At 53.6% G+C, this 24,072-nt stretch overlaps 2 protein-coding genes and 1 non-coding gene across 12 annotated transcripts; all 3 read left to right on the top strand.

The window, feature by feature from the left end:
• The first annotated feature begins 44 nt into the window (after nt 1–44).
• On the top strand, nt 45–152 carry LOC123389856. The gene has a single exon (XR_006604505.1). It is a non-coding gene; the product is annotated as a U6 spliceosomal RNA (small nuclear RNA).
• Nucleotides 153–11,223: 11,071 nt separating this feature from the next.
• Nucleotides 11,224–16,916, top strand: ARMC5 (armadillo repeat containing 5). Of its 9 annotated transcripts, none has more exons than XM_045072556.1 (7): nt 11,224–11,701; nt 13,085–13,192; nt 13,291–14,077; nt 14,568–15,091; nt 15,625–15,757; nt 15,845–16,455; nt 16,712–16,916. In XM_045072556.1, the coding sequence occupies exons 1-7, from the start codon at nt 11,224–11,226 to the stop codon at nt 16,786–16,788; spliced, it is 2,718 nt and encodes a 905-aa protein (XP_044928491.1). In that variant the 3' UTR covers nt 16,789–16,916. The 9 variants fall into 9 exon arrangements, with proteins under 9 accessions (XP_044928491.1, XP_044928490.1, XP_004773861.2 ...); XM_045072555.1 differs by having other exon boundaries at nt 15,845–16,460; XM_004773804.3 differs by having other exon boundaries at nt 14,568–15,073; nt 15,845–16,916.
• Nucleotides 16,917–18,554: 1,638 nt separating this feature from the next.
• TGFB1I1 (transforming growth factor beta 1 induced transcript 1) lies at nt 18,555–24,046 on the top strand. 2 transcript variants are annotated; one of them, XM_045072566.1, is made up of 11 exons: nt 18,555–18,704; nt 19,992–20,107; nt 20,229–20,281; nt 20,385–20,527; nt 20,691–20,778; nt 20,895–21,009; nt 21,113–21,307; nt 22,235–22,408; nt 22,630–22,711; nt 22,977–23,125; nt 23,358–24,046. In XM_045072566.1, exons 1-11 carry the CDS (start codon nt 18,692–18,694, stop codon nt 23,622–23,624), a joined length of 1,395 nt encoding a protein of 464 aa, XP_044928501.1. In that variant the 5' UTR covers nt 18,555–18,691; the 3' UTR covers nt 23,625–24,046. The 2 variants fall into 2 exon arrangements, with proteins under 2 accessions (XP_044928501.1, XP_012902014.1); XM_013046560.2 differs by lacking the exon at nt 18,555–18,704 and adding an exon at nt 19,349–19,771.
• Nucleotides 24,047–24,072: the final 26 nt, after the last annotated feature.

Here is a 24,072-nt window from a genome sequence, read left to right as displayed (position 1 = left end):
CTTTTCATGGGTGTACTGAAATTTCAATCAAAATGACCCCAGGAGTGCTTGCTTCAGCAGCACACATACTAAAAATTGGAACAATACAGAGAAGATTTGCATGGCCCCTGCGCAAGGATGACATGCAAATTCATGAAGTGTTCCATATTAAAAAAAACAATGACCCCAGGAGTTTTCAGGTCCCTGAAGTCGGAGCTTGGATGCTGAGAGAACTATCTACTGATTCTGTGTGGGTGGCTTGTGCCAGCATAATCATAAACTGCATATTCTTAATTTAATACACCATTTACTGGCCCTCCAACACAAGAATATGATACATTATATCATATAGTATAATATAGTGACTGTACATATAGTCAAAGACTATGATACATTATATATTATGTATCTATATATAGATACATATATATAATATACATTATATAGATATTTGATCTGTACATGCAAGAGAATGATTCTGAAGCCCTACTTCAGATGGGGCTGGCAAGGGGGCGATGAAGGCTAAGTAATGCCATAAGGGTGAGACCTTAATCTGACAGGTGGTGCCCTTATATCAAGAGAAAGACACTAGAGCTCACCTTCTCTTCCTCTCTCTCTCTCCCTTTCTCCTCCCTCTACCCCCCTCTCCCCCCTTTCTCATCTCTCCTTCTCCTCCCCCCCTTCCCTCTCTCTCTCCAGCTCTCCATCCTTCCCCTTCCCTCTCTCCTCCGCTTCCCCCTCCTCTACCTCCTTCCCTCCTCCTACTCCCCCTTCATCCTCCACTTCTTCCCCTTCTTCTCTTTCTTCTACTTCTTCTCTCCCTCTCTCCCTATGAAGACACAGCAAGAATGCAATTATCTGCTAGCCAGAAGGAGAGCTCTCACCAGAACCCATCTTGAACCCATCTTGATCTTGAAATTTTCAGTCTCCAGAACTCTGATAAAATAAATTTTTGTTGTCTGGACCACCCAGTCTATCATCTTTGTTAGATATTTGATCTGGACATGTAGAGGAGCCTGAGCAGACAAAAACAGGTGATTGTGACTTTGTAACTAAAGTATCTTTATAGATGGCTACTTTTGGGATAATAATTTTTTTTGGCTTAAGGGAACACATTTTTTAAATTATATTTTTATTTTTATTTTTTTTATTTATTTTTATTTTTATTTTTATTTTCTATTTATTTATTTTTATTTTTCTACATAAAGTATCATGTCATCTGCAAAGAGAGAGAGTGTGATTCTTCTTTGCCAATTTGAATGCATTTTATTTCTTTTTGTTGTTTGATTGCTGAGGCTAGGACTTCTAGTACTATGTTTAACAATAATGGTGAGATGGGCATTCCTGTCATGTTCCTGACCTTAAAGGAAAAGTTCTCAGTTTTTCCCCCATTGAGAATGATATTTGCTGTGGGCTTTTCATAGATGGTTTTTATGATGTTGAGGTATATTGCCTCTATCCCTGTATCTAAAGAGTTTTCATTAGGAATGCATGCTGTATTTTGTCAAAATTTTTTTCTGCATCAATTGAGAGGACCACGTGGTTCTTGTCTCTTCTTTCATTGATTTGTTCTATGACATTGATTGATTTGTGAATGTTGAACCACCCTTGCAAACCAGGGATAAATCCCACCTGGTCTTGGTATATAATCCTTTTGATGTTCTCTTGGATCCTATTAGCTAGGATCCTGTTGAGAATTTTAGCAACCATATTCATCAGGGATATTGGTCTGTAATTCCCTTTTTGATTGGGTCTTTGCCTGCTTTTGGGATCAGGGTAATGCTGGCCTCATAGAAAAAATTCAGAAGTTTTCCTTGAGTTTCTATTTTTTTTGAAACAGTGTCAGGAGTATAGATATTACTTCTTCTTTGAATGTTTTGTAGAATTCTCTAGGGAATCCGTCAGGTCCTGGACTCTTATTCATGGGGAGGTTTTTGATCACTGCTTCAATCTCGTTACCAGATATTGGTCTATTCAAGTTGTCAATTTCTTCCTGTTTCAGTCTGGGAAGTTTATAGGTTTCCAGGAATGCATCCATTTCCTCTAGGTTGCTTAACTTATTGGCATACAGCTGTTGATAATAATTTCTGGGTGATTGTTTCTATTCCCTTGGTTTTAGTCATGATCTCTCCCATTTCATTCATGATTTTATTGATTTGGATCCTTTCTATTTTTTTTTTAATAAGTCTGGCCAGTGGTTTATTAATCTTATTAATTCTTTCAAAGAACCAGCTTCTAGTTTCATTGATGTGTTCTACTATATTTCTGGTTTCTACTTCATTGATCTCTACTCTAATCTTAGTTATTTCCCTTCTTGTGCATGGGTTAGGTTTAATTTGTTGTTATTCCCCAGTTCTTTAAGGTGTGTATTTGGGATTTTTCCATTTTTTGAGTGAGGCTTGGATGGCTATGTATCTCTCCCTTAGGACCACCTTTGGAGCATCCCATAATTTTTGGACCAATGTGTTTTCTTTCTCATTGGTTTCCATGAATTGTTTAAGTTCTTCTTTGATTTCCTGGTTGATCCAAACATTCTTGAGAAGGATGGTCTTTAACTTCTAATTGTTTGAATTTCTTCCAAACTTTTTTTTGTGATTGAGTTTCAGTTTGAAAGCATTGTGGTCTGAGAATATGCAAGGGATAATCTCAGTCTTTCAGTGTCAGTTGAGCCCTGATTTGTGATCCAGTATGTGTCTATTCTGGAGAACGTTCCACATGCATTCAAGAATGAGTATTCTGCTACTTTAGGGTGGAATATTCTGTATATATCTATGAGGTCCATCTGCTCCAGTGTGTCATTCAAAGCTCTTGTTTCTTTATTTATTTTTTGCTTAGATGATCTATCTGTTGCTGAGAGTGGAGTATTAAGGTCTCCTACAATTAACATATTATTATTATCAATATGTCTCTTTATTTTGGTTAACAGTTGGCTTGTAGTTGGCTGCTCCCATGTTGGGGTCATAGATATTTACAATTGTTAGGTCTTCTTGTTGGATAGACCATTTAGAATGATATGATGTCCTTCTGTATCTCTGATTACAGTCTTTAGCTTAAAATCTAGTTTGTTTGATATGAGAATTACTACTCAGCTTTCTTTTGAAGTCAGTTGGCATGAAAGATGGCTCTCCTTCCCTTTACTTTCAGTCTGGATGTATCTTTAGGTTCAAAAACGAGTCTCTTGTAGACAGCATATGGATGGGTTCTGTCTTTTCATCCAATCTGCAACCCTGTGCCATTTCATGGGAGCATTTAGGCCATTCATGTTGAGAATGCTTATTGATAGATATGATTTTATTGTCATCATGTTGCCTGTGAGGCCCTTGTTTGTATAGATTGTCTCTGTAAATTTCTGATCTGTATCACTCTTGACGGCTTTCTCCTTTTTTAGAACTCCCCTAATATTTCTTGCAGGGCCAGCAAGTGGTCACCTTTTCTTTCAGTTTTTGCTGGTCTTGGAAGCTCTTTATGTCTCCACCCATTCTAACAGCCTTGCCAGGTGAAGTATTCTTGGCTGCACGTTCATCTTATTTAGCACTTTGAAATGTCTTGCCAGCTCTTTCTGGCTTGCCAGGTTTCTGTGGACAGATCTGATGTTATTCCAATGTCCTGCCCTCTGTACATAAGGATTCTCTTCCCCCTAACTGCCCTTAAGATGGTTTCCCTGGTTTTAAGATTTGTGAATTTCACTATAACATGCCTGGGCATTGGTCTGCTCTCCTTGATCTTGGGAAGTGTTCTCTCTGCCTCTAGAACACAAATGCTCATTTCATTCCCCAGATCAGGGAAGTTCTCAGCTAGGATTTGGTCAAATATGTCTTCTACTCCTCTCTTTTTGTCCGTCCACTTAGGGATCCCAATAATTCCCACCTCGGAATGTTTTGTGGCATTATTTATTTCTCAAATTCTGTTTTCATGGATTCTAAGCTATTTGTTGCAAGCCTTCTCCTGATTCTTCTTTTCTATCAGTTCGTCTTCTAGGTGACTAATTCTTTATTCTGCCTCATTTACCCTAGCTGTTAGAGTATTTAGATTAGATTGGATCTCATTGATAGTATTTTTAATTTCTGCCAGATCAGCTCTCACTTCTGCCTTTAGAATCTATATTGCCATTAATGGTTTTCTCCAACCTTGCTATTGTCTGCATAACTGTTACCCTGGAGTCTATATCCAACATCTTGCTTGTATCCATATCCTTTATTTCTGTGGCAGGGGTCATAGTCTGAATTTTTCCTGTGTTGGGAGTTCCTCCTCTTAGTCGTTCTGTTGAGGAGTGGTTGAGGGAATGTACAGAATCCAGATTATTGACCACAACTGAAGCAAGATGCACCTGTTTTATAGGGACCTTAAGGTTCTCAGCCTCTTGATCTTTCAGTCTGTCTTCTGGGGGAGGAGCCTGCTGTGCTGGTACCCAGGTAACCCTGTTTGGGCAGAGTTGCTCTGCACCCTGTGGGCGGGGGATGGGCTCAGTGAAACCTGGTTTTTGGGGGCTTTTGTTCTCTGGGGTCTCTCCCTGGAGTTTTCCATGTATCTTCCAAGAGTCAGAGCAGGCGTGACTGTAACCAAACTTCTATCTCAGAACAGAGAGATCACAGTCTGTTCTTTAGTGAGCCCTGTAGGCCACACTGCTTCTGTTTTGTCTGTCCTGCTCAAAACCTCAGCGTCCTACAATGTGTGCCCCACAGCAGTATTCCCAGTCCTCGCTTCCAGGTTCAGGCAAGTCTCTAGCCTTTATGCTTCTAAGACCACCAGCCACCCCCAGTTTGTACGCACACCCCCTCAGCTCCAGATTTCAGTTTGGGGGCCCCCCTAAAGTCCTTTACCCACCACTACTGGTCTGCAAGCCTGTGCCCAGTCCCCAGTGCAGGAGATTTTGCACTCCAGCACAAGAACATATCACACATGGTAGGACATTCTCTTTATCAGTTAGGGAACCTCTAGGAACTTAGGGTCTGTGGTTAGCTCAGAGAACTTACACTGGTGGAGAGAGGTAAATGAGTTGTGTTGGTGGGACCCGTGGGGTCCAGGAGAGAAGTGTGGGATTCTCTGGTGGCAGGTATCTTGAGCTATGGGTGCTGGAATTCCAATCCTGGCATCTTCCAGCTAACTCTAGGGAGAAACAGGGAGCCCTCTGGGTCAGAACTGTGCTCAGAGATGATAACAGGAGTGAGGGCTACTACTCTTTCATGAAGCTTCTCCATCCTCAAGTTCTTCACAGTCATGGCCCAAATGAGGCTCTGTCACTCCTCACCTCCCTTCCAACTCTGAGCAACTGCAGCACAAGGGCTAAAGCAGGAGGAGAGATGCAGTATGTTCAGGACTTGGAACAGCATGTGGGGGGAGACAGGCTCCATGGGTATTTCCCAGAAATCAGAGATTCTTAAGCCATGAGTTCTAGCCCTTAACCTAGGACCTACCTCAGACATTCCCAGAAATCTTCATACCACTAAGATTAAAATCAGACAGCAGGAGAGGGGAGATTTGTTTGCAAATCTTTGGAAGGGGAGTGTCCTGCTACGTTAGAGGAGTCTGTCTTATTCCTGGACTTCTTTGCCCCTTCTCCCGCTCTCACTCTCCATGAAGAGCTGCGATCGGGAAAATCCCTGAGCCCCGCTCTCTGTATGTTTTAGATCTGGCTAACCACACCCTAACTTGCTTCTGAATGATCCCCTAGTCTCTACCCCTGCCCAAGGATTCACCCGAAGTTAATAGCCCTGGGAACTTCAACCCTGCACCTGGAATGAGTTATTTTCTGGCCCACCTCCCCACTCTCCTCCCCGAAACACCAAACTAGAAATCTAGGTTGGGATGTGAAATCTCCTGATTTAAATATTGGGTCCATTGTGTCAATATGTGCGCGCGCGCGCACACACACACACACACACACACACACACACACACACAGTGCTTAGACCAGAGACAGCAAACTTCACTGTGTGTTTTGTTTTGAATTTTACTGTGTATGTGTGTTTATTTAAACAATTATCCTTGGGGCACCTGGGTGGCTCAGTGGGTTAAAGCCTCTGCCTTCGGCTCAGGTCATGATCTCAGGGTCCTGGGATCAAGTCCCGCATCCGGCTCTCTGCTCAGTGGGGAGCCTGCTTCCCCCTCTTTCTCTGCCTGCCTCTCTGCCTACTTGTCATCTCTGTCTGCCAAATAAATAAATAAAATCTTTTTAAACATAAATAAACAATTATTCTTCTTGTAGTAAAAACCATTTAAAATAAATACTGATGTATTTTAATTTCTCCATAGATGAGGGATAAATGGATAACAGTCATCATCATATGAATTTAATGTTTTTAAAAAGATATTTATTTTAGAGGGGCTAGGGAGGGGCAGTGGGAAAGTGAAAGAGAAACTCAGTCAGACTCCCTGCTGAGTGCAGAGCCCAATGTGGGTCTCAATCTCACAACCCAGAGATCAGACCTGAGTCAAAACCAACAGTTGTACACCTAACAGACTGTGCCACCCAGACACCCCAACTTTAATCTTTTTAGGATTATAAAAGCAATAGACACACTAAAATAAATAAATAAATAAATATTGCCTAAAGGAGGAGATAAGAGATTTACTAGCACATAGCAATTTGAGAGGAGACGGAGCCCAGAAATTCTTGCCTTAATGTGAGAAATTAGCTTCCAAAGATTTGCAAACAAATCTCCCAGGCCTAACTCTACCATATACCTAATATTCGTATGCAATTACAGATTTTGTAGCACACGTAATAGAGCTTTGAAGAAGGAACGACCCAACACAGGTAAGCAGTATAAGCAGGACCCTATGGTAACAACTATTTACTGAGTGCCAATTCTGCATGTGCTGGGGATTCAGGCCTTCGACTCAGACCCTAGCTTGTGCTCTTTGAAGTGCCACTGATGGGAAACATAGCAAGAATCCTTCCCCTCATCAAGGGAAGTCCCCGTGCCCATCCCCATGTTGCTGCCAGCTTGTAGTATTAATCCGATGTTACCTCAGTGAAGCCTCGCGGATTGGTCCTGGCAAGCTCTTTTCTCCACTGCCGGGATTGTCCACTCTGTGTTATTAACGGTCCTGAGTCCGTCTCCTTCATGACACAAAGCTATCCCAGGACAAAGTCTGCTTGCTCTTTTCTGTAACTTTATGGGGGAGCTAGCACACAAGCTGGTATGGTGCTTTCCTTAACTGACACTACTAGCAAAAATGCTCCAGACTTGAAGGATATAGGAGAGCTGAGGTTTAGAGTCACCCCTTTGCCCAGGTCCATCATGAGCATGATCGCATGGATCCTCAACACAATGCTGAGAGGCAGCCGTCATCATTCCTGTATTATACATGAAGAAACTTAAGATCAGAAGAGGTAGGCCTGTCCAAGCTCACATAGCTAGGAAGAGAGAGACCTGGACATTCTGTTAGAAGCTGAGAGAGGGGTTGCTCCACATTCCTTTCCTTTACTCCTATTATACCTAAATATAATTCCAGATGCAGCAAACCTGATAAAAGGAGGCAAAATTTGGGGATAGTGTGCTGCATGCATGGGGCTGATGGTGGAAGGTTACACAAGGGTGGGCATTAAGCCTCTTCCAACCTCATAAAGACTCGCGGGGGCTTCTCCCAGGAACACAGCAGTTATGGGAAGGAAAAAGAAGTCCCTCACAGCTTGGACTCTGCTCTGGGAATAGATGATGTAGTGCTTTGGGAAGCCTCCCTCTGGCTTCTATAAGTTTTCCCCCCAAAATTGCATTTATTTAGGAAACTCTCTCCAATGCCCAAGCAAAAGAGCCACATTCAGTTTTCAATGTGAACTTTATGAGATGCACAAGTGAAACTTTACCACCTTTTCTCTGTGGAGGGATCTGACAAAGGATCTGGGGACCCCACAACAGAAGGGATTAGAGAAGGGAAAGGGGAAGATGGCAAACCTTGGGCCATTTGTTACTGCCTAAAAATGTCACAACAGACAGGTCTCCCGGTCCTTTGGTTTGGCTCTGGGCCCACCAGCCCTAGCTTTACTCCATAAAGACTGTCCTTTCACGGGGTCACATCCCCAGAGTTCACATAGCATTCCCAGGTACAAATTCTCTGGTCCTTCTGCCAGAACCCAGACTTCCTTTTGATCCCCTATGGAGGTTAGGTACCCCCCACAAACTGTGTTCCTCACAGGAGTGCCCGACATCTGGTTCCACTCCTCTGGGAGGAGGCAGTTGTTACTCTTGGAATGATTAATCCCATCATTCCTTAGGCCTGTAAAGGGATCTGGTTAGCAGCAGCCAAAGGTCTCCTACCTCTGGAAGCAGCTGGGCCAGTCAAGGGTAGCTCCTACCATGCAAAACACTGCCTCCAGCTGGGGTTCTGTCTCTGGGGCCTCGAAAAACAGGGCTAAGCCTTCTTTTGGAGGAAGGCTCTTTGAAGGCTCTACTGTTCTAATTCTTCCAGCCTGGATTTCCCTGATTCAGTTCATGAATCAACAGCCCTAGAGGAGCAGGAAGAAGATTTACTTAGTGATGCTCAGGCTCCTTGAGGACTGGACCAAAGTTAGAACCAGTTTGGAAGTTGCCAGGGATAACAGCAGGGCACTGCTCTGCTGCATCTATTGGTGCTGGCCCAGGCTGGAGCTGCTGGTAAATGCCACATTGCAGACACAGGGCTTCTCATCACTGTGGGCCAGCTGGTGGATGAGCAGGTGGGAACTCGGGTGAAGCTCTTGCCACACTCACTGCAAGTGTAAGGCTTATGGCTTGTGTGAGTATGTTGGTGCTGAAGCAGATCTGAACTGTCTACAAAATCTTGCTGCAACTGGAGCATTTATAGGGCATCTGGCCTGTGTGCGAGCTCTGGTGTTTAAGGAGCACGGAGCTGTGGTAGTAGCTTTCGCCACATTCTGAGCAGGCATAGGGTTGTTCACCCAAGTGGATGCACTGGTGCTCAATGATTTGGGTGTGCTCACCAAAGCCACACAATGCTTAGTCATTTATGAGTATGCTGGTGCCATAGACAGTATGAGCTTTTGGTGAACTTCTTGCCACATTCATTGCAATTACAAGGAGTCTCTCCAGTGTGTGAATGCTGGTACTTGAGCATATAAAAGCTGTGCCCAAAGCTGGCACCAGACCAGGCACAGCAGTAAGGGCTGCACATCCCTGTGTGAGTGCTGGACCTACAAAAACTTAAGAGCTAAGGCTGAAGCTCTTACTGCAGTCCCCATAGCCGTAGGGCTTCTTGCCCCTGTGTGTGAGCTGGTGCTGGATTAGAATGGACCTAATGCTGAAAGTCTTATCACACTCAGCAGGTATGGAGCTATTCACTGATGTGCTCTGTTGGTGTTTAACCAGGTTGAAGCGGCAGCCAAAAGCCTCCCTGTACTCCAGGAGCTTATGGAACTTGTAGGGCTGGAGGCCTGAGTGGGAAACCACGGTGTTGCACAGGGTTGGAGCTGAGGCTGAAGCAACGGCCAGACTCAGGGCAGAGGTATAGGCTCTGACCAGTGTGTACCTGGTAGCGCTTAACTAGATCTGAGCCACGTTGGAAACTTTTGTCACACTCTGAACAACAGTAGGGATTCTTACCTGCATGGCTGCTTTTGATGTGTGGGAGAGGTTAGGGTTCAAAGCTGATGGCCAAGGAAGAATTCTTGAAACATGTCTGGTGCAAAAAGGTAGTTTTATTTAAAGTACAGGGACATGACCTGTGAGCAGAAAGAGCTGCCGTGGGGTCATGAGGAGGGCCCATTCTATACTTTCAAGTTGGGAGAGGGTTAGGGCTAGTGTAAGCCTCTCCCAGGTATTTTGGAAACAAGGATTCCAGGATCCTGCGGGGGCTAGCGGTTACTAGGAAAGACCACTACTGTTTAGTGGAAGCTTAGACATGAGGCCCTGAAGATGTGGATCAGTGGGTCATATGCTTGGGGGACGATTGCTAACATGTATCTTAGGGGACAGAGCTAAAGGAAGTTTCTAAAGAATTTTTATGTTAAAATAGATTTACAGGATCCTGAGCACGGCGGGGGTGGGGGTGGGTGGAGCTAGGATCGCCCTTGGCCCTCAGCCCAGCAGTAACACTGAGGCCGTCGAGTCCCTAGAGGAACGTCCCTCTGCCTCTCTCACGGGCTTGCCCGGGGTCTGCGGGCAGCAAGGAAGTGGAACCACTTCTCTTCCGCCTCTGTTTCCCACATCACTTCTGCGTGAAAGAGGCCCGGGAAGCGGGCTCCGGTCAGCGCACCTCCCAGCACTCCGCGGCCTTGGGGAGCGCAAGGCAGTTGGTCCTGCTAACGGCTTCCTCCCTGGGCCAGAGCCTGACCGCCGGCGGCATTCGGGCCTGTTTCCCAGGAGGCTGGCTGGGGCGTGCACACGGCGGGGCGGGGCGCGGAGCTCCGGGCGCCCCAGATCCGGACGTCCCCCTCCCGCCCCGCGCCGCCCCCTCCCGCCCCGCCCCGCGCCGCCCCCTCCCGCCCCGCCCCGCGCCGCCCCCTCCCGCCCCGCGCCGCCCCCTCCGGCTCCCCTCGCCACTTCCGGCGACGCGCACTACGGCGCAGCCGAGAAAGAGCTCTCCCAGACGCCAGCCACGCCGCTCGGAAGGGGAGGGTCGCCGCGAGCCTTTCCCCACCCAGGGTGGGGTGGGGCCCGGGGCCGGCCCCGGAACCGGAAATGCCGCTCTAGGAAGTGGCAGCGCCCGGTCTCGGTAGGTTTAACCCTCTCATTCACCTAACTGAGCAAGAGCTTCCCATCGGCCGCCGCTGTCAGGCGCTTCATCCTGCGGGCCTGGCTTCCGAGTCTGAGCCCGTCAGCGCGGACGTCGGTGGCCGGGCGATCCCTGTGGGGCAGGGAAGCGAGCTGGAAGGAAAAGGCGGTCGCTGTAGTGAACACGCCGGGTGGGGGGGGGGGGGAGTAGCCACGGCCCCTGGAGCCGCACGGTCCTGAGGCCCCAGGTCGGATGCCTGGGTTCTCCAAAGGCACCAGTCCGCTGCGAGCCCCCTGGACCCCTCCTCTGTCCTAACGCGGGCGCGCTCGGCCCGGCGCCGACCACATACCCCAGCGTGCACCACACGCGCTTGGGTTTGCTCAGCGATTAGATAACCACTACTCTCTAGTGCCTTCCGCGACCGTCTAGAGTCCCGGGACCGAGAACTACGACTTCCAACGTGCAAACTAACTGCGGTGGCGCCACTTAAAAGGCGTCAGAGAGGAGGTGCCTGGCCACGCCCCTCTCCTCCAGTTCCGCTCCTCCGGAGGAGCGGCGCGGAGGGGGGCGGAGCCTTAGGCCTGAGCCAAGATGGCGGCTGCGAAACCGACCCTCACGGACTCGCTCTCGTTCTGCCTCGCGCAGCTCACGGCGGCGGCCGGGGAGGGTCTAGGTGGGGGAAAGGACACAGCTACCAACGAGACACCCTTGGGCCGTGCGCTCTTAGCCCTCCGCACGCGCCACGTCAAGGCTGCAGGGGGAATCGAGCGCTTCCGGGCGCGCGGCGGGCTCCGCCCCCTTCTCGCTCTGCTACGGCGAGCGGCTGCAGCGGGTCCCGCCCCGTCCCAGGCTGGCGCCGGCTCCGCCCCCTCGTCCGTCGAGCCAGCGACTTCTGCTGGCCCCGCCCCTTCGCCGGGCCCTACCCCCTCCGCTGCGGCGGCGTCGGCGCCCTCGCCACCAGCGCGCCTGCGCAAGACTCTGGACTTGGCGCTCAGCATCCTAGCCAACTGCTGTACGGAAGGGGCGTGCCGGGCTGAAGTGCGCAGGCTCGGAGGCATCCTCCCTTTGGGTAAGTGCCCCGCCCTCCTCTCCTGGAAGGGTTCCGCGCGCTGCAACTTCTGGCTCCGGGCCTGGGCGGGGTTTTGAGCTCTTCGTGGTGCCGCGGGAAGGCGGGACCTTTCCGAGCGGAGACCCCCGTGCCTCTCCAACCCTCCGGCCTTCTCGAGATGACGCCTGAACCTGAGCAGATCAGAGCGTTGCAGCTAGGACCTGGGTGTCGATGGCCTCCTCGAATCCGGGCCGGTGGAGGCCAGGGGTGATGCGGTGACTTGTAGGTGATTTATGAGGTTGTAGGGTTTATAGCAGACACTTAATGCCTACGGCGTGGCCCTGCAGAGGGCGACCGTTCCACGACCGGGGGCCGGAAAGTGTCCTGTGTCTGCAGGGAGAAAGAACCCACTGTGGAGGGATCGCGCCCTCCCACCGCCGGAGGTCCCAGGACGGGCTGGCACTGCGAGTCCCTAAAAACCAGCGCGAGAAGAACAAATCCGAACGGAGGAGAACACGCGGGGCCCCGGGGGCTCGGTCGGCCCGGCCCGCCTTGGGCTCAGGTCCTGATCCGAGCCCCGCACCGGCTTTCTGCTCCGCGAGCGTCGGCTGCTTGCCCCGCTTCTGCTCGCCCTCTCTCGCGCGCTCAAATAAATAAAATCTTAAAGACAAAACAGGCTTTTCTGTTTACCAGCCCAGTTGGCGCCTCCCAGTGGCCCTGTGGGGAGCACCGGCTGCCGGAGCTGGAACAGACTCCTGGCCTCCCGTGCATCGGCCGCAACGTGTTTGGCGGGAGGCCTGGCACATTAAGTCCTCAGTAAATTACTGGCTTTGCTGTTAGCGCGTGACGCGCATCATCGGCCGCTCTTCCTCATGGTGAATCTCTGCCGAGTCCGTCCGCATTCACCCTTCCCGCATCCGTGCTCGGGGACTGGTGCCCGGGACGGCCGTGCTGGGAGCTGACTCGGTTTAGGCCACTCTCCCACCTTAACAACGGGGACAGCCTCCTGCTGCTTCCCTTGCCTTGTTCCTTCTCTATAATCCGTTCTCCTCAATCTGGTTGCCAGACTGCATCGCAGCCCTACTGTTCTTGAGATCCTGTGTGGTTCCCAGGGCCCTCATATTCCAGTCCTGCCTGATCTCTCGGCCTGGTATTCTGAGGCCCGGCACAGACACTGGATCTCAATTCTGGGCCTTGGCAAGGGGCGCTTCCAAATCTGAAATGCCCTGTAACATCCGCATCCACCATCTTCCTAACAAATATTGACCCATTTAACCTTCCAGACCTATCCGGTATTAGCTTCTTCCAAAGGCCTTCCCTGACAATCTCAGGTCACGTTCTTGAGGTCATTAATGAGAGAGACACGAAGAGGTAGGACCCTCAAGAGGCCAAATTCTCTTGCAGTGACTATTCTTCAATGTGTGAAGACAGACAGCATCCAGAACCGAACAGCCCGGGCTCTGGGGAACTTAGCTATGGAACCTGAGAGCTGTGGGGACATCCATTCTGCGGGTGAGAAGGCTATGAGTGTGGCGTCAGCTGGGGCTTGGGGTGGCGGAGGGGCGTGGTTATCTCCTTGCTTCCTCTTTGTCCTCCTCTTCCCTCTCCAGGTGCTGTTCCTCTGCTCGTTGAGAGCCTGACAGCCTGCCAGGACTCCCAATGCCTGCAGAGTGTGGTGCGTGCCCTCCGCAACCTGGCGGACTCACCCCAGCACCGCCTGGCCCTGGCACAGCAGGGGGCAGTACGCCCTCTGGCTGAGCTTCTGGCCGCTGCCCCAGACCCTGCGCTGACCTTGGCCCTAGTGCGTGCACTCTTGGAGCTGAGTCGAGGTTGCTCCCGGGCCTGTGCTGAGCAGCTAAGTCTGGGTGGGGGGCTAGGACCACTGGTCAGTTTGGCCTCCCACCCCAAAAAGGCAGTACGAGAGGCAGCTATCCTGATCCTTGCCAACTTGTGTGCCCAAGGCCTTGTACGGCCTGCACTGGGCAATGCTGGTGGTGTGGAGGTACTACTAGGTGAGCTCCGACGGCGTAGGGGGCCTAATGGAGCTGGCCCAGCCTCCCAGCAGCCCCTGGTGCGGGCTGTGTGCCTGCTGTGCCGGGAGGCCATCAACCGGGCCCGGCTGCGGGATGCAGGTGGTTTGGAGCTATTGATGGGTCTGCTGCGGGACCCGCGTGCCAGTGCCTGGCACCCTCGTGTCGTGGCTGCCCTTGTGGGCTTCCTGTATGACACTGGAGCCCTGGGCCGGCTACAAGCTCTGGGACTTGTACCGCTCTTGGCTGGGCAGCTGTGTGGCGATGCTGGTGATGAGGAAGAAGAGGGAAGAGAAGCTGCTTCTTGGGACTTCCCTGAGGAGCGGACCCCTGAGAGGGCAGAGGCCGGAAGCTTCCGAAGCCTAAGGCGAGTCTCCACCTGATTGCTGAGGATGCAGGGCTCTGGCGCTCTTCACTACCCTCATCCCCCCCCAACTCGGTCTCAGTAGGACTCTTATTGACTCATTCTCCCTGGGCAAGACCACCAGGTGTACCTTTGGCCTTGGCTCTACCCCAGCACTTCTGAACTTTGGGACCCAGACAGTTCACTGGGCCTTTTTTATTTTGTTCTGTTTGCCCCTCGCTAGAATATAAATTCTAGGAGGATGGGGACTTTAGTTTTGTTCATTGTTTGTGCCCAGTACCTAATACTGGGCTTGGCACATAATTGGCCCATAGGCATCAGTAATTGCTAAATGAGTTGGGTGTTTTTTTGCCTCCATTTCTCTTTCTTTCCTATCTCCCCTTGGCCCCACGTCTTCTTCCTGGCTTCAGGCACCTGTTTTTGCATGACCGCTCTTTTGGCCCTGCTCCATTACCTTGGCTCTGGGTTCAGTCTCTCCTTTCTCCCTCTGCAGGTCGTGGCTGATCTCTGAGGGCTACGCCGCAGGCCCGGGAGACATCTCTCCTGACTGGTCCCCTGAGCGATGTCCCCCGCCTCCACCACCCCCAGAGCCAGCTGAGCCAACCAGCCCCACCCTGGGCCCAACCTCACTGCGGACGCCTCGCACGCTGCGCACACCAGGGCGGAGCCCTGCAGCCACCTCTGAGGAGCCTTGGGGCCGTGAGGGGCCAGCGCTGCTGCTACTGTCCCGATTCTCCCAGGCTCCCGACCCAAGTGGGGCATTGGTGACCGGCTCAGCCCTGTGTGGCCTGCTGGCCTATGTGACAGGCTCGCCGGGCCCACCGAGCCCACGTGCACTGCGCATCCTGGCACGCCTTACCTGCAACCCCGCCTGTCTCGAGGCCTTCGTGCGCAGCTACGGTGCCGCACTGCTGCGTGCCTGGCTTGTGTTAGGCGTTGCTCCAGATGACTGGCCCACACTACGTGCCCGGCCCGCCCGACGCCAGCACCGGGAGCTGGGTGTGTCTCCCATAAGAGGTCCATCCCCCTCTAGTTCTGGACCGAGAACCTCACCTTGCCACTCATGGCTCTCCCTGCCTTCTCCAGCCTAACCATCAACTTCAGCCAGCACATGGGAGGAGGAGAGGGACTCCCGGGATGCAAAGTTCTGCCCCATCCTCTGCCCAAGTCTTGGGGCCCAGATACCCCAACACCAGGTGTAGCCCCAACAACTTAGAATTGTGCTTGTCTGTATTGCTTTATCTCATCTGCTCTGCTCTTGGTTCTGCATTGTCCTGATTGCCTTCCCACGGGGCATCCTGATTAGAAAACCCACAGCTGAGGCCCCGTGACCTCCCACTACTCCCAGCACTGCAAGGGCGGGCTCTGTCTTCTGCGTTCCGACTGCACTTCCTGACCGTCACACTTTGTTCTTGTCCTTGACCTCTATTTCCTAGCATCTGGACCCTTTCTCTCCAGGGCCTGCAGTCATCCCCTCTTACGTCCCCTAAGGCTTTTGCCGGAGTTGGGACATCAACTCTCAAGCTGATCGGCTCTGTTCATCTCCGCAGGTGAGATGTTGCTGCAGAACTTGACCGTGCAGGCTGAATCACCCTTTGGAGTGGGTGCCCTCACTCACCTGCTGCTCTCTGGAAGCCCTGAGGACCGTGTGGCCTGTGCACTGACCCTTCCCTTCATCTGTCGGTGAGGAGGATGTGGGTGTCTCATAGGGGTCAGGGGAGCAAAGTTGCTATTCTGCAGTGTCACCCGTTTTCACCTTTCTTCCCAAAGGAAACCCTCTCTGTGGCGCCGGCTACTTTTGGACCAGGGTGGCCTCCGTCTCCTCCTCTCGGCACTAACTCGGCCAGCTCCACATCCACTGTTCCTCTTCTTTGCTGCAGACTCCCTTTCCTGCCTCCAAGGCCTGGTGTCTCCCACGGCGATTCCAGCCCTTTTATCTCCAGTCCCGCTGGACCTAGATTCCCCATCCCCTTGCCTCTATGAACCTCTGCTGGGCCCAGCCCCTATCCTAGCCCCTGACCTGCACTTCCTGCTGGACTCGGGCCTACGGCTCCCTGCCCGGCGCGCTGCCTCAGCTACTGCCTCACCTTTCTTCCGGGCTCTGCTAGCCGGCAGCTTTGCTGAAGCCCAGATGGACCTGGTGCCGCTTCGAGGCCTGTCACCCAGTGCAGCCCGGCCTATCCTGCATCACTTGCATGGTTGCCGGGGCTGTGGGGCGGCCCTGGGGCCAATTCCCCCACCAGGCCAGCCCCTGCTGGGCTCAGAGGCTGAGGAGGCCCTGGAGGCTGCTGGCCGTTTCTTGCTGCCTGGGCTGGAGGAGGAGCTGGAAGAGGCTGTGAGCCGTATCCACCTTGGACCCCATGGTGGCCCAGAGTCCGTGGGTGAGGTATTCCGCTTGGGCCGGCCCCGGTTGGTTGCCCATTGTGCCCGCTGGACCCTGGGCCCAGGGCAGTGCCCGCGGAAGCGGGCCTTGGCCTTAGTGGGGCTTGTGGAGGCAGCAGGAGAGGAGGCAGGGCCCCTGACTGAGGCTTTACTGGCTGTGGTGATGGGGGTTGAAATGGGGGGCAAGGGTTCCAGCGTAGACTGTTGATGTCCCCTGGGATGGGTCGGCTATGAAGGAGGACTCCTTCCGGGCAGCACGAGAGGAGGCCGAGCAGAAGTTACCGTCAAAGACTGATGAGAGAATGGAGCTCTGCCCCAGGACAGCGGGCTGAAGACGCGGGAGTGAGAAGGCCAGGCCACAGCTGGAGTATGCGGCCCGCAGAAGGAGAGCAGCCCAGGGCGTCAGGCACCTGGCCTGGCCTAGCCTTCCAGAGTTGAGATTAAAAACTTCGGGGTTGGATACTCGTGTGGTGTCTCTGCTTACTTTCCTGTGGGACTCCCCCTACCCCCCCCCCCAATCCACCAGGATCTTTTTCAGGTTGCTGTATCTCAGTATAGGCTACCCCGAGCATGTAGGAGTTTAATAAGTAAGTTCCTGGAGTCCTGGGATAGAATAGAGTATGTGGGGGGAAGCCTGCTTCCTGCTCACGCAACTTCATTGCTCAGACAAATACCCACCTAGACACACAGACTCTGGTCAGGGATGAAGGGGCTGGGCTGAGGGAATGCAGTAAGTGTGGGAAAGTATGTCCAAGGCCTTGGCATTACTGTTAACTGAGTGTCTTTCACCCATCTTGAGCCTTCAGAGTCTGGGTCTGTTTTCATCTCTTGGGCCAAGTAGCCTTCTGCTATTGGCCTAAGGGAGGACCTGCTGTGTTCCTGGAGTCCCTAAGGCAGGTCCTGCCTTAATTTCACTCCGAGAGAGCCAGAGCCCCGGGTGCATTCAGGCAAGGGAAGGGCTTATGTTGTGCTTTGGTCTCTCAGGGCAGGGTCTGTCTATCACCTGGATCCCAGCTCACTAGCCTGACTGAGGAGTGTGCCTGGACTGGGTCTGGGGAGCTAAGGTTGGCTCTTGCTGTCACTGTGCTTCTGTGTCCAGCTCTCTGTCCTCAGGCTGTGCATGAGAATCACCCAGAGAGCTTTTAAAAATGTTGATGTCTAGGCCCTTCCTCAGTGAACTGGATTGAGGGAAGGATACCCTGGGCATCGGTATTTTTAAGAAGCTTCCCAGGTCGCTTGAGCTTGCTGCTGGCCTGAGGGCCACAGTCCAGGACTCATGTGGATTGAGACCCACAGTCCAGTGGCTGCAACATTACTGTGTCTGTCCGTACATATCTAAGTGTTCATTTCCACTTTGACTTCTCAAGGTCCCAGGCCAGGGAAGGTTCCGCTGTGACTGGACTCTGTGTCTCGAGTGTCTATGTTCATCAGTATCTCGAGAAAGGGCTCTTTTGGAACAGGTCTGGGTTACCTCAGTGTCGGGGAAGGAAGGGCTTTGTCCTGAAGGCTGGCTGTGGTCTGGCTGCCTGGGCATGTTTCTGCTGAGGCTTCATGGGGTTTGGGCCCGAGTTCAGTGTGCCCATGTCTATGTCTGTTTCCAAGTCTGAGAGAGAAGGTCCTGGCTGAGAGGGTGGGACAGTTCCTTGCGTCTGTCTGTCTGTCTCTGTTTCTGGTAGATGTGCCCTTTGGGATCTCTGTTCATGTCCCTGTTAGGGTCTCTAACGGAAGGTCTCTGAACCTGTTGCCTGATCCTTAGAACCATTACTCCTGCCGTCAACCCAAAAATTCTGTCTGGAGCAAGTATCCCAAGAATGGCCTGAGTGCACAGGACTCTACACAGGACTCCGGTTGCTAGCTTTGGGACGCGTTTGCTTGGGGTCCTCAGTGTGTGTCTAAGAGTCCGATCCTGGCCTGGGAGAGCCGCTTCTCTGACTCGGGCTCTGGCCGCCCCAGCTCCCGGCGGCGGAGGCCGAGGCTGGGGTGTGGCTGCCTCCGCGGCAGCAGCCGAGCGGGCTGGGCCCGGGTGGGCCGCGGCCCTCCCTCCCGTACTCGCCCCCACCCCGAGTTCTCCCGTTCTTTGCACCCCCGCCCCCCCCCAGCCCCATCCCAGCGGGTCCCGGCTTCCTTACATGGTCACGGCCGGGCCTCCAACTCCCGGACGTCCCCCCCGCCCCCCGCCCCCACCGGACACAGCCCCCGCCCTGCTCGCCCCGCGCGGAGCGCCCGCGCCCCGCCATGGAGGACCTGGGTGAGTGGGGCTCGGGTCCCCTGGTCCGCAGCTCCCCACCGCCCTCCGGACCCGCTCTGCGCTGCTGGGAACCCCGCGCCCTCCCCTCGTCTCCCCACCCCCGCCTCGGGTCTCCTGGGTTCTGGTCTCTGCCCGCGCCTCCTTTCCGACTCCACGTCCCCCTTCCTGCCTCTCCCTTCCTGCCTCTCCCGGGACCGGCCGCTCGCTCCCTCCTTCCCTCGCTCAGCTGCTCCGTCGCGAGCTGCCGACGAACGGGCGGGCGGGCGCAGCGCCCACCCGCGGGCACCTGGGCTCGGGGGCGCTGGGGAAGGAGGGGTCAAAGGGGTCTGGGGTCCGGGCATTGGGAAGGTAGTCTGGAAAGCAGACTATGACGTCACATTCTGGAGAAGAAAACAGGTCCATCTCAGGGTTTGGGGAAGAAAAGAGTTGTGCGCCCCTGAATATGGGAGGGGTCGGGTGTTTGGGGGACAGAAAGAAAATGGATGCGTGCCAAGATGCCGGGGGAGGGTAAGGGCTCCACTGTGGTACTCAGAGATAAGTGAAGGCGCAGGGAGTTCTAGGTTGTGGGAAGGAAAGGGTCTAAAGGATCTGCATCTGGGAACGAGAGCTGGGGGGGGGGGTGTCTTGGGGGAGGAAGGAGGACCCAGGCATCTCCTCCTTCTGGTCTATTGAAAGGGACAGAAGGCTGTGCTCTCCGGGCTAGAGAAGGGGTTCAGGCACCCTGTGATGGTGGGTGCTGCCCCGCCGGGTAACGGCCCTGTGGAAAATACGCCCATCAGAAAGCAGGTCCCCGCAGACCTGCCAATGAGGAGAATACGGTGGGAGCCAGTGCCTGGACATGGGCCGGGGCTGGGCGGGCCTGTTTAGGGGCAGGAGGGGGCAGGAATCAGTGGGCAGAAAGAGCATCCGATCAGAAAGTTGGGTGCCAGGCGTACAGCCAGTTGAGCAATTTGGAGGGAAGCCAGATTTGGCTTGAGTAAAGAGTCAATTTTGACTGCATCAGGGAAGATGCAGAGAATGAAAGAATCAGGCGGCTTTCGTGTAGGACTCCCAAGATGAGCCATTTGGTATGTTTTGGCCATAAATATTCCTTGCTGCCCTTCCACTTCTCTGCCTCGGTCTGGCCTGTGTTTTTGCATCTGATTTCTGACCTCTGCTCTTAATACTGGCTTCTGCTCTCCTTAACTACAGCCTACTTGGAACCCTTACCCTCTAATCTCTTAAGGCCCTGTCTCTGCTCTAACCTTAACCTCTCAATGGCTCACCCTGGCGGCCTGTTCCCTGCAGATGCCCTGCTGTCTGACCTGGAGACCACCACCTCACACATGCCAAGGTCGGGGGTTCCAAAAGAGCGGACCCCAGAGCCTCTCACAGCTCCCCTGCCCTATGGCCACCAACCACAGGTGAGAGCCAATACTAAGGATTGGGGTAACACTAGGGCCAAGCTTGGCTAAGGCTAGAGGGATTTTGTTTGAGTGGGACAAAGTACAGGCCTATCGTCCCACACATGTGTCCTCTCTGTAGACGGGGTCTGGGGAGTCTTCCGGAGCCTCTGGGGACAAGGACCATCTATACAGGTGAGGGGCCTGGGAACTGGGAAGATGGGGAATCCAGCTGAGACTCAGGTAAGGAGGCTGGCCTTCTCCACCCCTGAACACAGATTCCCACCCTGTTTTGCAGTACGGTTTGCAAGCCTCGGTCCCCAAAGCCTGCAGCCCCTGCGGCCCCTCCCTTCTCCTCTTCCAGCGGTGTCTTGGGCACAGGGCTCTGTGAGCTAGACCGGTTGCTTCAGGAACTTAATGCTACCCAGTTCAACATCACAGGTACCAGGTTACAGAGACAGGCCTTGATGGGATGGGGAATGGGCAGGAAAGGGCAGAGACTGAGGCGTATACTCTTCGCAGGGTAGCGCTAGAGGGACACGAGTCTCAGCTGGCAGGGGTAGAGTATAGCTCCATGTCCAGTGCTCTTCTGTCCTCTCTGCAGATGAAATAATGTCTCAGTTCCCTCCAAGCAAGGAGACTGTAGGGGAACAGAAGGAGGACCAATGTGAGGACAAGAAAAGGCCCAGCCTGTGAGTTTGACACAGTTGGCAGAGCTGGGAGAGAAGTGATGGACACCCGCGTTACTGGAGGGCAGCATGCCTTCCTCCGGGGGACTCAGAGCTGATACAGACTGTGTTCTTCACAGCCCTCCCAGCCCGTCTCCGGTTCTCCCAAAGCCTTCAGCAACCTCCGCCACCCTGGAGTTGGATAGATTGATGGCTTCGCTGTCGGATTTCCGTGTCCAAAACCATGTGAATCAGGTGGGGTGTGGGCCAGTGTGGATTTGTGGCTTCCCAACCCCTTTTTAGGACCTTCCACATCTGCTGCTTTGCTGACTAAACTCTCGTGTCCTCTTTGCCGCAGCTTCCAGCGTCTGGGTCAGCCCAGCCACCAGAGCCAAGCTCTGTGAATGAGGACTCCCCATCCTCACCAGGGCCGGCCAGCAAGGGCAGCCTAGACACCATGCTGGGGCTGCTGCAGTCTGATCTCAGCCGCCGTGGTGTTCCTACCCAGACCAAGGGTCTCTGTGGCTCCTGTAATAAACCTATTGCTGGGCAAGTAAGTGGGGCCCTGTGAGTAGAAAGGTAGAGACCCATGGACCTATCCTTATGGAGAGCCAGACTTTGTGCTGCTCCCTTTTAATAAATGACTCTGGGAAGTGGGTATTACCGTTGTTCATATTTTACAGATGAGGAGACTAAAGCTCTGAGTCACACAGCACGTAAGTGGCAGGATGAGAATTCTGACTCAGTTACCATTTATTGTGGTTCCGCTGTGTGCAGGCACTGTATTAGCTCCTTTATAAACCTCCATCTCACTTAGTCTTCACAAAAGTCTTACTGGTACCACCCACCATCTCTCGGCACCAACAAGGACAGTTTCTCCTCCACTAGCATCTGGTTTGTGAGCTCTTATTCTTGGCTTATGGACTGAGTAGATGTTATTGATGACAACTGTGCCCAGTGGTTGACCTAGATCCTCCTGCTATATTTGGTGCCCTGCTTCCATTCCAAAACTTCCAATCTTAGCAAAGCAGGGTGGCATTATGACCCTTGTGGGCCCTAGGCACGTTCATCTTCTTGGGCCCCTTCCTCCATTAAAAATATATTTTTAAAATTGTGCTTTATGACTGTGTTGGTGTAAAGATGAATATATTAATATTATACATAAAATCATTTCCTTCTAGCTCATTTTTGTCTTCTGATTTTAAAGTAATTGCAGCATTTTCATGGGCTCCTAAAATTATTGAGGGCCCTAGGCACTGTGCTGCTGGAAGCCCTGGGTTGAATCTGTCGCTTACAGACTCGAACATTAGGTTCTTCAGCCTCACCTCTCAGGGAGGGAGGGGAGAAATGAGCCAAGGGAGTCAAATGTAAAAAGAGAAAAAGAAAAAGGAAAACTTGAAATGTCCCATGTCAACCGTGGCTCCCTGGGCACATGGCAGCCCGTGGGCTACTCTGACCCAGGCCTTACCCCCAACTCCAGGTGGTGACTGCGCTGGGCCGGGCTTGGCACCCTGAGCACTTCATTTGCGGCGGCTGTTCCATGGCCCTGGGAGGCAGCAGCTTCTTTGAGAAGGACGGAGCCCCCTTCTGCCCTGAATGCTACTTTGAGCGCTTTTCCCCACGATGTGGCCTCTGCAATCAACCCATCAGACACGTGAGCCCCGCCTTTCCCAGAGCACCCCCACCCAAGCCCTGCCCCTTTGCCTCATCCTAGGCCCTTTGGACTCCGCCCACTCTCTCTGACTTCCAAGTGCCTACTTGGGTCTCCAGCACCTCAAACTCCTCCTTAAAGCCGTTCACGGAAGTATCACGGGGGGAGAGGGACGGTAGAAGGGATGGAGGGCCTCCCTGAGTGTCCCCGTTCCTTCTCCACAGAAGATGGTTACTGCCTTGGGCACCCACTGGCACCCGGAGCATTTCTGCTGCGTCAGTTGTGGGGAGCCCTTCGGAGATGAGGGTGAGAGCTTGGCTCCAGGCTGGAAAGATACGGGTCTGCTCAGGGTCCCGCCTAGCCCGCTGTGGTCCAGCCTCCTACAACGTGTCCCCCGCCCTCGGCCCCTCTCCCCCGCGCGCGCCCCTGCGGTCTCCTCCGTCCACCCTAGACCCGGTCCCTCCTTCTCGACTGCGCATTCTGGCCGCCCTCGTCTGGCCCCACAGTGTCAGGTCTCGCAAGCCCGGGGGCAGCCCGCAGGTTTGTTTCTTTCTGCTCGGTCGCGCCCCAGGTTTCCACGAGCGAGAGGGCCGCCCCTACTGCCGCCGCGACTTCCTGCAGCTGTTCGCGCCGCGCTGCCAGGGCTGCCAAGGCCCCATTCTGGACAACTACATCTCGGCGCTCAGCGCCCTGTGGCACCCGGACTGCTTCGTCTGCAGGGTGCGCCCCGCGCGAGGCTGGGGGGTGGGGAGAGGACCCCAAGCGCGACCCAAGCGAGCCCAGCTTGGAGCCGGGGGCGGGCGACTGATTCAGGTGTTCGAGGCCAGGCGCCTCGCGTCGCGGGGCGCTGTGGGCAGGGGGGTTCCCACGTTGGGTTATCAAGCTCCTAAAGCGAATGCTTGGGCCTGGGGCTTGGCGGCTGACCTGTCCTATCGCTACCGCCCCCCCCCAGGAATGCTTCGCCCCCTTCTCGGGAGGCAGCTTCTTCGAGCACGAGGGCCGCCCGCTGTGCGAGAACCATTTCCACGCGCGGCGCGGCTCGTTGTGCGCCACGTGCGGCCTCCCGGTGACCGGCCGTTGCGTGTCGGCCCTGGGCCGTCGCTTCCACCCGGACCACTTCACCTGCACCTTCTGCCTGCGCCCGCTCACCAAGGGCTCCTTCCAGGAGCGCGCCGGCAAGCCCTACTGCCAGCCCTGCTTCGTCAAGCTCTTCGGCTGACCGCCTGCGGGGCTTGGCCCCGCGAGAGACCAAGGCCCTAATGACCCCACCCTTCCCCCAAAAGACCCCACGGCCTCGGCCACGCTCTTTGAGCCCGGGGGTCTCTCCCCAGCCCACCCTGGGAAGCCCCACCCACTGGAGAGACCCGCCCCCGAGGTACTCTATTCTATACTCTTCAGTTCTCTAGGGTCAGATTCACAAAAGGGCCGGCCAATTTCAAGACCACATAGGTGGGTCCTGCACTGCAAAGCAGCCTACCTGAGGTCTCCACTTTATTCCCACCCTTGAGGGACCCCGCTGACTGCAGGCGGGCCCTTGCAAGTCCCACTAACTAGAGGACAGGCCAGGACATACCTGCTCCCCACACCCTCACTGTTCTGTGCACTTTTTTTTCTACCTACATAAAAACACATGCCACATGACGCTGGTGCGGTGTCTCTGTGCGCGG

The sequence above is a fragment of the Mustela putorius genome, unplaced genomic scaffold, assembly GCF_011764305.1.
Source record: "Mustela putorius furo isolate JIRA1106 unplaced genomic scaffold, ASM1176430v1.1 tig00004039_pilon_pilon_pilon, whole genome shotgun sequence".
NCBI classification, from domain to species: domain Eukaryota; kingdom Metazoa; phylum Chordata; class Mammalia; order Carnivora; family Mustelidae; genus Mustela; species Mustela putorius.
Note: the sequence above shows the minus strand (reverse complement) of the source record. Positions and strands in the feature narration are given on the sequence as shown.